Consider the following 12,891-nt stretch of genomic DNA (forward strand, 5'->3'; position numbering starts at 1 on the left):
AGAGTCACTTGGTACTCAGGAGGTAGACACCCAGGAAGGTTCTATAATGGGGCACCTAGATCCACTGTCAGGGCAGTGAAAATCATGGCTGGACATCAATAGTGTGGCCTAGTTGCTGCTGAGACATTGCTAAATGGGTGGGGACTACTTCTAGGAAGAGGCTGAGAGGAAAAGAAAAAATGAGGGGGAGGAAACAACAGCTCTATTGCCTAATATTCAGCAGCTGGGGTAGAGCAGGTGTAGCCAGAGATGCCCTGAAACAGGGACAAGGTGAGTGTCAGGCACTGGACGTAGGAGCTGTGGTATTGCCCATGCTGCCAAGGATGCAGAGAGTCCCCTTTGCTTAGGTCTCACTGACCTATGAGAAGGGGATGATGTTAACAGAACATTTTCATTTGTAAGATAGGAGAGGACACTGAGTCTGATGACAGAGGCCTGGTGACAAGTTGTTCCCGAAGTCCCAGAAATCTTTGTTTTCCTGTTGGAAGAAAACTTTGCAGGGAGGAAAGGGATCTGAGGCTTTTGCTAAGGTTATGGAGGGGGCTATACGGGATATGGAGTCACCTAAGAGAGATATTTCAGGGTTGATTAGGAAGGAGGGGGCCTGGACCTTCAGCCTGACCCATAGCTGTTTCTACCTCTCCTCCCCCCCACCCCCACCATTCTCTGATGACCCAGCAGCTAAATCACAGATGGAAAGAGGTAGGCTTTGGGAGTGGTCAAGGGAATACTGAGGATAGCAGGTGAGGTCCCAGAAGAGAGGAATGTGAGGCTGCGACAATGGAGAGAGTAACAGGAGAATAATCAGATAAAGGGCAGTGATCCCCAGATTTCAATATATGCCCTAGTACCACATACCCCCAATTCCTAATATTCCCCTTACCCCAGAAGGGGAGAAATTGTCAAAATTTGGCTGCAACACTAGTCAACAAATATTTATTAAACAACCATCATGTTCCAGGCACTATTTTAGGGGACAGGGACATAATGGCAAGAAAGAGAAAGAAAACAAAATAAAACAAGCAAAGAAAAAATTACTTACCAAATAAGTAAATGAAATAATTTCAAGTTTCAGAAAGTGATGTAAAGGAAACAAGAATCTGAAATGGCTAGATATGGTGGTCAGGAAAGGCTTCATTGAGAAGGTAGCATTTAAGCAAGAAAAAGCCGTAAATATTGTGAAATCCCAGTTACAGTTCTGTTTGTTCTGTGATGAGTAAATAAAGCATTTTCCCCCAAGGTGGTAGCTACAAAGAAAGACTAATTACTAGTAGTGGTGGTGCTTTTTGAAGAGAGACACCTCCTCTTCCTGCCTGATTACAGTCAGCCCTTCCCTTCCAGGCAATCTTTGCAAAACTCTTTGCCAGTGGGCTTTGAGGCTGGGTGTAGGGATTGGACATTTGGCAATGGTAAGACATTGTCCCCAAACTCACTAGTCCAAGAGTGAAGCTGAAGGGTCTTGGGGATGCCCCCAAAATGCCCCTTTTGGAGCTTAGGAAAAGCTATTTTCTGAGTATCTCTAACAAAGATTATCCATGTGTATGGTTGCAAAATGTATATAAGTATGGGTGTCTCTAGCTGCTTTTGAGTAGGTCTTGACACTTAGAATTCAAAATGTTAATTCCCTCTTCTTCTCTCTTCTGTTGTAGAGGTAAACTTGACCACAGAAAGGTGGTCAATCTCCCCCCACCCCTGACTTATGAGGATCTAGACCCATTGCCAGTGGGGAGAGTCATGGCTGGACCTCAATGGCATTAGCCAATCACTGCTTAAAGGTTGCTGAAGGGGGTTGGGGGCTACTGCCGGGAAGAGGGAGTCTTGGACTCAGATGTGTGCCCAGACCCTGACCTTATTTGCAGTGATGTAATCAGCCAATATTGGCTTAGTCCTGGAAGACAGGTCATTCCCAGTAGAGCTTGAGGTGGGGGTGGTGCAACTCCCAGCTCTATATAATGAGCTCAGGTGCTTGCCCAGAGATGTCCTGTGGCCTCTCCAGCTCAGCATGGCTAGGCTACCAGGAGTACCAGTGGCACTGGGGTTGCTGGGTCTGTGCTGGTCTCTAGCCATTGCCAACCCTCTTCCTTCGTGAGTAAAGCTGGGACTAGGACAGATGGTTAGGGTCTCGGGCAAGGTAAAGGAGGGCCAGTTCTTAAGCCTGGGTCAAGTTTGAGGTCAGAAGCTAGGAGAAGCAGATTGGTTCCAATGGACTCAGATATCTATCTGTGTTCTGTAGGACTGGTGCCCATGAGAATGTGGCTGAAGGTGAGACCAAACCAGATTCAGACGTGATCGGTGAGGCTCCAGCTCCCTGAGTCTGTCTATCTGGGGGTGTCTATGTATTTTATCATCTTAACTTTCTTTTTTTTTTTATTTTGCCACTTCCATACCAGAACGCTGCTCAGATGGCTGGAGCTTAGATGCTACCACCCTGGATAATAACGGGACCATGCTGTTTTTTAAAGGTAGGAGAGGTTGAGATTGGGGTATTTGGGACCTCATACTTCATCCCCTTCACAGAGGGTGCATCCATCTGTGGGAGGGCCTAGGAATTATGTGAGGGTATCACTGACAACTCTTCTGTAACTGTCTCAGTAGGCCACACTGAGGGAGTATGCGAACTAATGGTAAACCTTTGGCCTACTGCGACAGTTACAGAGAGTATGGGTTTTTCAGGAGAGTTCGTGTGGAAGGGTCACAAATGGGACCGAGAGTTAATCTCAGAGAGGTGGAAGAATTTCATTAGCCCTGTGGATGCTGCATTCCGCCGTGGTCACGACAGTGTCTTCCTGATTAAGGTACTGCTGGTCCAAGGACAGGGCCAGGCCAGAAAGTCTTAGAATCAGCATTAGAAATCCTTCTCCACGTAGCCCTAGCATGGAGCTTGTAGTGACAAGTACCAGGTTTCCTTCCCTCTTCCTTCCTCTCCCCAGAAAGCTCAAGCTAAGGGAGTGTGTGTGGTGCCCACGTGGGCCTGGCAGATACTACCATCCAGTGGCTGTTCTTCAGTCCCTGGTCTTAGTTCTAGACTGCTCTGCTATACTTCATGTTGTTGGTCACCCTCTCCCTTTCTGGAAATGTCTTCCCTGGCTTCCGTGACTTTGCCTCAGGTACACTTCATAGGGCAGACAGGTTGTTCCTAACACAATGGCACCTGGCCAAAGAGGCTGTGGAGCATGAAATCCAGCCTGCTGTGCTCACCAAGTCCCATGCCCTGGAGAAGGAAGGGGAACCTTCTCTTACTTTGCCAAAGGTGCTGTGTGGTTGGAGTGGCCCTGACTGCCAGCTTTGCTTTCCCTCCTACTTTTTTTCTCTCTCAGGTGACTCATCCAATCTCAGTCTGTCTCTAAATGTTCCTTGAGGATCTATCCTAGCCCCTCCATATAGATTTTCTGGGTGATCTTGACCCTTGCCATGGCACTGAGGACTCTATGCTGTGGATACTGGATCCAGACATCTCTTTCTAAGTTCCTGGCAGAAATCTCTGACTTGGATGGTCCATGGGAGCCTAAAGTTCAGCATGTTCAGCAGCTCCAAATCTGAACTTAGTATATTTCTTACAAATCTCTCCTCTTGTATTTCCTGGTTCAGTAAATGGCACCAAAATGTGCCTGGTTACAAGCCAAATGCACATGGGGTCTTGTGATAAATCTTTTCAGGCTTATTTCCTCCCCTGCCACATTCACTGTGTGCCAGCCACGTGAAACTACATGAAATTCTCTGAGCACAATGTGCTTCCTCACGTTTGGACTCCACATGCTACACCCTATGCTGGTAATATCCTTTCCTCACTTGTCCACCTGGAAATTTCCTGCTCTTTTCTCAACTCCTGGGTCAAATGCTTCCTCTCAGCTATGAAGCCTTTATAACTTCTCTAGGGAAGACTAAGGCACACCCCTTATGTTCCCAGAGCTGTCTTCATGGTTGCTGTCTTCGTGGTTTCATCAGCAGGATTGTAGGAATCCTTTCTGCTTCTGTACAGGGAACTCCTTGAAGTCAAAGACAGGGTCATGTCATCCTCAGTGCCCCTCACAGTACCTGGCATATAGTAATAATTCAGCAATTGTTTCCTGAATGAATGAATGAACAAATGAGTGCATGGATGATGCAGGATGACTATTTGGATATGTGTATACTAAGACTGAAGGTATTGCAGGCAAGTGTGCCACAGGAGTGTCTCCTTATACATAGTCAGAGGTTGTGTACCATAGTAATAGTCACTGGATTTCTATAGACAAGCTGAGGATGTGTATTGTATAAAAGGACTGCAGATTGTCATCCACAGATGGACTCAGAATGTGCGAGGCTGCAGGAGGATATGGTATAAGTGCGATAGATCAAAAATGTTGTGTATGAATGCAGAGTGGCAATTTCTTGGAGTGCACAGTTAAAAAGAAAGTGCTTTTTGATGCAGGGGGACAAAGTCTGGGTGTACCCTCCTGAAAAGAAGGAGCAAGTATATCCAAAGTCACTCCAAGATGAATTTCCTGGACTCCCATCCCCACTGGATGCAGCTGTGGAATGTCATCGTGGAGAATGCAATGAGGAAGGTGTCCTCTTCTTTCAAGGTCAGTCCAGGCTGAAATCCAAGATAGTGATGGAGGACACTTTAGGCTTTCTAAGGAAGGGAATTAGAGAAGCCAGTTACATTCTAGAAGTCAAGTAGAGAAAGGAGAGGAAGTCATTCTGGTGAAGATAACTGGGTGTGATTCTGTTAATAAGCGCCAGTGCAAGCACAAGGTAGGTTATAACCCATCCTCAACAAATGTTTCTTGATTGATTGGACAAAGGTAACCACACGTGGTTCTGGGACTTTGCTACACGAACTCTAAAGGAGCGTTCCTGGCCAGCTGTGGGGAATTGCTCCTCTGCCTTGCGATGGCTCGGCCGCTACTACTGCTTCCAGGGCAACCAATTCCTGCGATTCAACCCTGTCACAGGATATGTACTTCCCACATACCCTCTGGATATCCGAGACTACTTCATGTCCTGCCCTGGAAGAGGTGAGAAAGCACAAGCCCTTGGGACATGCTGAAATTCATCCACGTTCCCTGAGTTTGTGGATCCCATATGCCCCAGCTCCCACCTTAACTCTGTGTTGTAACACCTTGGCCCCATTTCCATTCTGGGTCTTCCCATTGTCCTCCATATGGGGGAATCCCACACCCCCACTAATCCCAGCCATCTATTCTACCTCTAACTCCCCTCTGTACTCACCTCTTTCTTCCCCCAGGCCATGGCTTTGGACACAGGAATGGAACTGGTCATGGGAACAATACCCACCCTATGCATATGCGCTGCAGCCCAGATCTAGTATTGTCTGCACTGTTGTCTGACCAGCATGGTGCCACCTATGCCTTCATTGGTAAGAGATCTTCCTAACTGCCTCGTTTCTGCCCTCCCAACTCTTGCACTTGTGTCTCCCCTCCTTGGCATATTTCCTTCATTTTCCTCAGTGTCACTCATTTATCCCTTCTGTCTTCTATCTTTAGCATGCCTTTTTGCATCCCTCATCTCGTCTGGTGCATATTTCTCAAGCTTGGTCTGATTGCCCAGTCCTCTAACTTCATCCATCTGTCTACCATCTACTTCCAGGCCTGTGCTCTCTGTGGGCTTCTCTGGAACCCTATGACTCCTCATCCTCTCCTTGATCAATGCCCTGCTGAATCTTCTGGCTCTCTCTTACTCTTTTGACTTCTCTGTGTCTCTCTGCCTCCTCATATTCCTTTCTTCGTGTATGTCTTTCTGAGTCCTCTGGCTCCCCCTGGACTTAACCTCAGGAGCTTCATCTTCTACCAGCTTCCTAATGCCTACATCCAGGCCTCTCAAAACAGCATTGCATGGGAATGAGATGTTTCCATTGATAACTAACCAAAAAGCGTTGGGTACCTTAGACCTTTAGAAAGTAGTTTCATTGGCTTATGGAGGTTTCTCCTCTGAGTGACCAGTAGAAATACCCCTCTTGTGACCTGTGGAATCAATTGGCAAAAGCCATCTAATGATACCTAGAGATGTTCTGAGCTTAGTCAGATAGGTAGTAAATGGTTATGCTCCACATTTGAGGACATCTCTAGGAGAAGGAAGGAACAAACACACTGCACCCAACCTAAGGTATAGGTATCATCAGATACAAAGGTAGGGAGGGTGGTGGTGAGAATATAGAAAAGTGAAAATAATCCCTTTATCCCTACCCCCTGGACAAATCTGATCAGTCATACCAAGTACTACTGAAATTATGTAGCCACATGGGGAGCAGATCCCCACCACAAGAATGCACTCTGTAACACGAACATACAGCTGAAAAGAAACACACACCTGTAGTGAAAATACAGAAGTATACTAAGAACATATACGGTAGTAAGAACACAGAAGTATCAGGAGGACAGGAAGCCATGGTGAGAGTTGGAAATATATATATATGTACATATATATGTATATACACACAGAGATACACATATGGAGAGAGAGAGATTGAAAGAGTGTGAGCATGCTTAAGAAAGAACGGCCACAGAAACCACATGGAAGTGTAGAGAGACACTGGGCCATGGTGCGATCACAGAACTTCAAAGCCTTGTGGCCATAATAAGAATGTACCTGAACTTCTAAATGAAAAGTATCATATATGTTCTATAGCTGCTGAGAGAACACACAGCCATGGAGAAAAATAGTAAAAATCACATAGTAAAAATAGTAAAATTACCTGCTGACATGAAAACACACTACTGTGGTGAAAACACCAATGTGACCCGCTACTCAGCATGGGGCTGATCCTCTCCTCTTGCTAACAAATCTCTCTCCTGTCTCTGCCTCATGGCTTCTTATCCATCCTCTTTGCTTCTTCACGACTTTGGCTTGCACATGGGCTGTCACGCCTCCACCTTCTCTCTACTTCCTGATCTTTCAGCCTCAGATCCAACTGATAACTCCCTCAGTTGTTCTGTTTTCCTAGGCAGATTTCCAGAGAGAGAATCTGAATGGTTCAGATTCTGCCTATCTGAGAAGCTCATTTGATGTCATTAGGCTCCAAAACCCTAACATGTCCAGACTGATTTCTGCCCCTGTGAAACACACACACCCCTACTCAAACCAGGCCCTATTAAAGTGGTTGCTGGCCAGCCTACATATTGCCTACTGGTGGGTTGAGGACCCATCGTTTATTTCCTCTGTACAAAGAGCAGCATAACTCTGGTCCTCAAAATAGGGGTCCTGAGCAGAGTAGTTTCAGCAGTGGGGGGAGGTAGATATGTCAGGCACCACTACATACTTGGTGCATAGCTATAGCTATAAAGAAAGCTGTGCCTACAGCAAGATCACCAAGTATTTATTCATCAAATTATTTACTGAGCACTTGATAGATACTGGGCATTGCTCTAGGTACTAGGATGCAACAATCCATATAGGTGTCTTGTCAGCTAGAGGGAGAGACAACAATGAGAAAGAGAAATAAGGAAAGAGAATACTTTCATACAGTAAGAGCTATGAACACTTGCTTGAGGCCAGGAGTTCTAGATAAGCCTGGGCAACGTAGCAAGACCTTATCTCTAAAAAAAAATTTAGAGTAGCAGTGTATGCCCAGATGCTCAGTAGGCTGAGGCAAGAGGCAGGAGGATCATTTGCACCCAGGAGTTTGAGGCTGCAGTGAGCTATGACCATGCTACTGCACTCTAGCCTGGGTGACAGAGCAAGACCCTATCTCTAAAAAATAAAATAATAAAATTAAATGCTATGGGTGGTGCCTGTGGCTCAAAGGAGTAGGGCACCGGCCCCATATGCCAGAGGTGGCGGGTTCAAATCCCCATCCAAAAACTGCAAAAAAAAATTAAATGCTATGAAGAAAGTAAGATAGGATAATGGGATAGAAGTAAGGAGAATAAAGACCTCTCTTCTGAAGAGATGATTTTTTGAGCCAGATAAATCACTGGAGGAAAAGCATTTTGGGGAAGGTAAGTGACACTACTTTAAGGAGTCAAGAAAGAAGGCTGGTGTGGCTGGAACACAGAAGGAGGGTGGCTAGAAAGAGGGAGGCAGGGGCCAGGTTGCCAAGGTCTGGTAAGGATTTTCAACCATAAAAGTTAGCCAAGAGAAGATCTTGAGAAGGACTGTGATATGTTCTGATTTACTTTTTAAAAAGATCATTCTGGCTTTGTGTGGAGGAAAGGTAAAATTGTGTAAGCAGGGAGCCAGCCTGCAATTGTCTAAATTAGAGGTTCTGAGAGCTTGGACTAGGATGACAGTAGTAGAGGTGGTGAGGACTCGTCATGTTATATTTTGGAGGATGGAATTAACTGATAGATTTGATACTGATTGGAGTGGGGAAGTGAAAAGAGAGGTTTCAAGGATGACTCAGCTTTTTGGAAATAGATAACTAGGTGGCTGGTGATTTCATTTCTAAAATTTGGAAAGCCTAGGGAGTAGGAGCGTGTGTGTGTGTGTGTGTGTGTGTGTGTGTGTATTTGGCAGAGGCAGAAATCAGTCTGGACCTGTTAGGGTTTTGGAGCCTAAGGACATCAAATGAGCTTGTTGGGTAGGCAGTTGAGTTTGAGCCTAAAGGTCAAAGTGGGGGGAGGTTGGTCAGAGCTGGTGAAAACACATTGGGAGCCATCAGCATGTAGATGATATTTGAAGCCCCTGGACTAAGTGAGATCACCCAAGGAAGTGAGAGTAGAGAGGGAAGAGATAAACCCAAATTAGGGGATGCCAATGTTTAGATATCAGGCTGAAGAGGAGTCAAGAAGGTAAGAGCAACACTGGGAGAATCTGGTATCATAGAGGCCAAGATCCCAAAAAGGTAGAGAAGGTAGTGGCACACGGTCAAGTGCTGAGGAGAGGTAGAGTCAGTTAAAGACAGAATTGACTGTTACATTTCGCAAGTGAGAAGACACTGGTGTCCCTTATAAAAACAATCTCAATGGAAGAGGGAAACAGAAGTGCAATTGAAGAGAGTTGAAGAAAAAAGGATTAAACAGGAGCCTGGTCAATTCCTTAGCAATTCGTTATGAAAAGGGGAGAGTAAAATGGGGTGCTGGCCTGGCCACTCTCTCACTCTCCAGAGTGAGAACACTCAGTGCAACTTTTTTGTGGTGTTTCCCTTTCAACTTCTGGTCATTCTATCCCTTCATCTTAATCTCCACATCTCAGCATGTGGACCCCTGAGAACCTTAGGGAACACCCACCAAACACCATGATGTTGGCCTTACCTGGAAATTTGACTACTGTTCTCTATCTTTGCCTTTCTTTCAGGCCTCTGCTGATTCTGGTTCCAACCAGGCCAGAATGCCCAACATTCCTGACCAAGTCTTGCTCTACTTCTCCCTCTCACCTAGCTTCTTCTGCCTTGGCCTCTGGCTGTATTCTCTCCCTCTCCTGACTCATGTCTGCCTCTTCCACTAGCCTCTTTACTGCCTGCGCTTTTACCACCAGCACTAAAGCAAGCTATGATACCCCACAGGGTCCCACTACTGGCGTCTGGACACCAGCCGGGATGGGTGGCATAGCTGGCCCATTGCTCATCAGTGGCCCCAGGGCCCTTCAACAGTGGATGCTGCGTTTTCCTGGGAGGAAAAACTCTATCTGCTCCAGGTGTGTGTTGGGGAAAAGGCTTGAGGTGAACACTGGGATAGGTATATTTAGCTCTGTGCTGATCACTATCCTTTGTCTTCCAGGGTACCCAAGTATATGTCTTCCTGACAAAAGGAGGTTATACCCTAGTAAGTGGTTATCCAAAGCGGTTAGAGAAGGAACTTGGGAGCCCTCCTGGCATCAGCCTTGATGCTGTGGATGCAGCTTTTGTCTGTCCTGGGTCTTCTCGGCTCCACATCATGGCAGGTGAGAGACTTCAAGGTGCTCAGGGGGTGGCTTGTTCTGCTACTTGTCCATGGCATAAATCCCCATGGGCACGAGAAGATCTAGGTCAAGACCCCCATAACGTTGAAGCCATTTATATTTGGTGTCTTTCCAGGACGGCGGCTATGGTGGCTGGACCTAAAGTCAGGAGCTCAAGCCACGTGGACGGAGCTTTCTTGGCCCCATGAGAAGGTTGATGGGGCCTTGTGTGTGAAACAGTCCCTTGGCCCCAAGTCATGTTCTGCCAATGGTCTCAGCTTGTACCTCATCCATGGCCCCAATTTGTACTGCTACAGTGATGTGGAGAAACTGAATGCAGCCAAGAACCTTCCCCAGCCCCAAAAAGTGACCAGTCTCCTGGGCTGCACTCACTGAGGGGCTTTCTGACATCACTCTGGCCTGGCCCTGCCTCCCCGTTCCTCATAATAAAGCCAGATTGTTTCTTCACTTCAATCAAGAGACTTTGGTTGTTGAACAATCTTACTTTTTTCTTTTAATTGAAAGGTTAGCAATTTCTCTTTTGAGGCTTTCAAGCTCAAATAAGGCAATGGGAAGCAAGGCAGGGGAGGACTAAGGGGACAAACCTCATTTCCACATAGATGATTTTTAGATCTAGGTAATAATCTGGCTTTTTTCAGACTATTTTTACATAGCAGAGAAAAGAGGACATGGGGATACTACTGAGAAGGTTGGTGCTGTGATCCAGGTGGTAGATCATGAAGGCCTGGGTACAGTGGCAATGATGAGAAGAGGGCTGACTAGAAACATTTACAAGACATAGTCTATAGGACCTGCAGATACACTGGATGTGAAGGGGAGGGAGAATGAAGAATCTCACCTCCAAACTGCTCTGTGGTCAACTTAAAGCAGTTCATCATTGTGTTTTTTTTTCCCAGACTTTCCATGGTGCCCTCTTAGAGTCACACTCAATGGCTACTAAGTTCCTCTATCCTTTGCAAACTCCATGGTTAATAATTTTCTCTAGCTCTTTACTTCTAGCTTAACTGAGAATAGTTTCTGTCCCAAGGCTCCTCTTCCTTTCCCTGTAGGTATCCCAATGGATGAGAGGCTGGGCCACCATTTGTATAACTTCCATTCACATCTGCACTGTTTTTCTTTCTCTTTCTATGCAGGTTAAATTCCTTCTCCTTTGGCATCATGCAAGTAAGCCCTATTATTCTCTTTACTATTCTTTTTTTTTTTTCTTTTGAGACAAAGTCTCACTAGAATGCCATAGCTTTGCAGCTCACAACAACCTCAAACTCTTGGGCTTAAGCCATTCTCTTACTTTAGCCTCCCACTAGCTGGGACTACAGGTACCCACCACAACACTCAAAGATCAGGAAGTCACTACAGACCTTAAGTTAGAGGTGCAAAAGGGGGAAAATTACAGCCCTAAGATCACAAAACCAGATATTGATATTGATATTGATAACCAAATATTGATATTGCTAGGTATGAAATATGTCAAAACCAGAGCGCACAAATATGCATAAGCTGTCAATGCCATTAGAGCTTGTATTGTGGGTTAACTGCTGGAACCACCTCCACTTCTGCTAGGCAGGAACCACTGCTGCTGATGTTGCGAGAGACAGTGCCAGAAACAGAAGGGCTTTTCCTTTTCTCTCACCTTCGGACTTAACTGGAACCAAATTGTTAAAGGGGTCTGAGAAATGTGTTTTTCGATTTCCAGCCTTGGTGATACAGGGAGATTGTAGAACAGATGTAAAAACAAGTACCAATAGGGAGTATCTGCTACATGTATTCAGATTCATCATAACTTTTGGTTGCAAGCAACAAAACCCAATATGAAGTGGTATAAGCAAAAAAGGAATTTATTGACTTAGGGAGCTAAAAAGTCTATGGGCAGATTTTGACTTTGGGTAGAGATAAATATAGGCATTAAATTGATATTATCAGGTGTCTTTTTTTTCTCTCCATCTCTTAGCTCTGCTCTCTCTAAGTTAGCATCATTCTCAGGAAGGCTCATCCTTCTTTGTGGCAAGACGTTCACTAAGCTTACATCTTTTTAGCACATCCAGAGCTGGTTCCAGAAAAATTCCTGAATCTGATTTTCACTGGCTCAAATTTCTTTATATACCCATTTCTGAACTGATCACTTTGACTCTGATAGGCCAATCCTAGGTTAGGAGCCCACCACTGAAGTGAGTATGGGACTGGGATCTGAGCCACATGGACAAAGAGTGGGGAGGGAATCTGTTTCCAGAGAAAAATTGATACGAGGTTACCAATAAAAGGGGAAATGTATGGTGGGCAGATAGTAACAATAGTGGCATCAACAGATGTTCATGACGGGGTAATATTTATCTTGTGAGGTTTTTCTTGTTCTTCATCTAACCCTTCTTATTTATTTATTTTAGAGACAGAGTCTCACTTTGTCACCCTCGGTAGAGGGCTGTGGCATCACAGCTCACAGCAACCTCCATCTCTTGGGCTTAGGCGATTCTCTTGCCTCAGTCTCCGGAGTAGCTGGGACTACAGGCACCCACCACAACGCCCAGCTATTTTTTGTTATTGTTGCAGTTTGGCTGGGGCCAGGTTCGAACCTGCCACCCTCAGTATATGACACCAGTGCCCCGCCCTACTCACTGAGCCACAGGCGCCATCCCATCCAACCCTTCTTTTCTTCTTCAGCTAAGTACTTTGAAAATATTGATATCGCTAGGTATGAAATATGTCAAACCTCTTCGCTGTTCTCACCTTTTAAGTTGGCCTACATGCACCCTTCACCTTACCCTGTTCCTCAGACTATAAAAGCAAGGTCTCAAATTCTTCTATGAGCCCTTGATCCTATACTTCTCATCCCTCTTATTTCTTCTAGGATCTCCCTCTGTTTCTCATCTTCTTTTTTCTTTATTTTCTCGACTGATATCGGCACTTTTATACCCATGTTTAAGCTTCTACCATCTTTTATAAAAAGACAAACCCAGAATCTTTTTTTAACCTGAGAGATGAACTGCATTTTAATTTTCAAATTTCTTTTATTATCATTATTAATATTATATATGATTGGGAATCATAAGCATGATT

General features: G+C 45.3%; 1 protein-coding gene across 1 annotated transcript; it reads left to right on the plus strand.

Moving 5' to 3' along the window:
- The first annotated feature begins 1,941 nt into the window (after positions 1-1,941).
- HPX (hemopexin) lies at positions 1,942-10,293 on the plus strand. Its single transcript, XM_053562378.1, has 10 exons — positions 1,942-2,085; positions 2,234-2,292; positions 2,391-2,462; positions 2,674-2,795; positions 4,412-4,565; positions 4,788-5,000; positions 5,231-5,362; positions 9,446-9,576; positions 9,660-9,822; positions 9,956-10,293. The coding sequence occupies exons 1-10, from the start codon at positions 2,003-2,005 to the stop codon at positions 10,213-10,215; spliced, it is 1,389 nt and encodes a 462-aa protein (XP_053418353.1). The 5' UTR covers positions 1,942-2,002; the 3' UTR covers positions 10,216-10,293.
- The last annotated feature ends 2,598 nt before the right edge of the window (positions 10,294-12,891 follow it).

Source organism: Nycticebus coucang, chromosome 14 (genome assembly GCF_027406575.1).
Source record: "Nycticebus coucang isolate mNycCou1 chromosome 14, mNycCou1.pri, whole genome shotgun sequence".
In the NCBI taxonomy this organism is placed as follows: domain Eukaryota; kingdom Metazoa; phylum Chordata; class Mammalia; order Primates; family Lorisidae; genus Nycticebus; species Nycticebus coucang.

Excerpts from the sequence above, each read along its gene's own strand:
- HPX (XM_053562378.1), top strand. The coding sequence starts at position 2,003 with ATGGCTAGGCTACCAGGAGTACCAGTGGCACTGGGGTTGCTGGGTCTG. Across the intron at positions 4,566-4,787 it reads AGGTGTCCTCTTCTTTCAAG|GTAACCACACGTGGTTCTGG; the intron begins GTCAGTCCAGGC and ends GATTGGACAAAG. Across the intron at positions 9,823-9,955 it reads TCGGCTCCACATCATGGCAG|GACGGCGGCTATGGTGGCTG; the intron begins GTGAGAGACTTC and ends GTGTCTTTCCAG.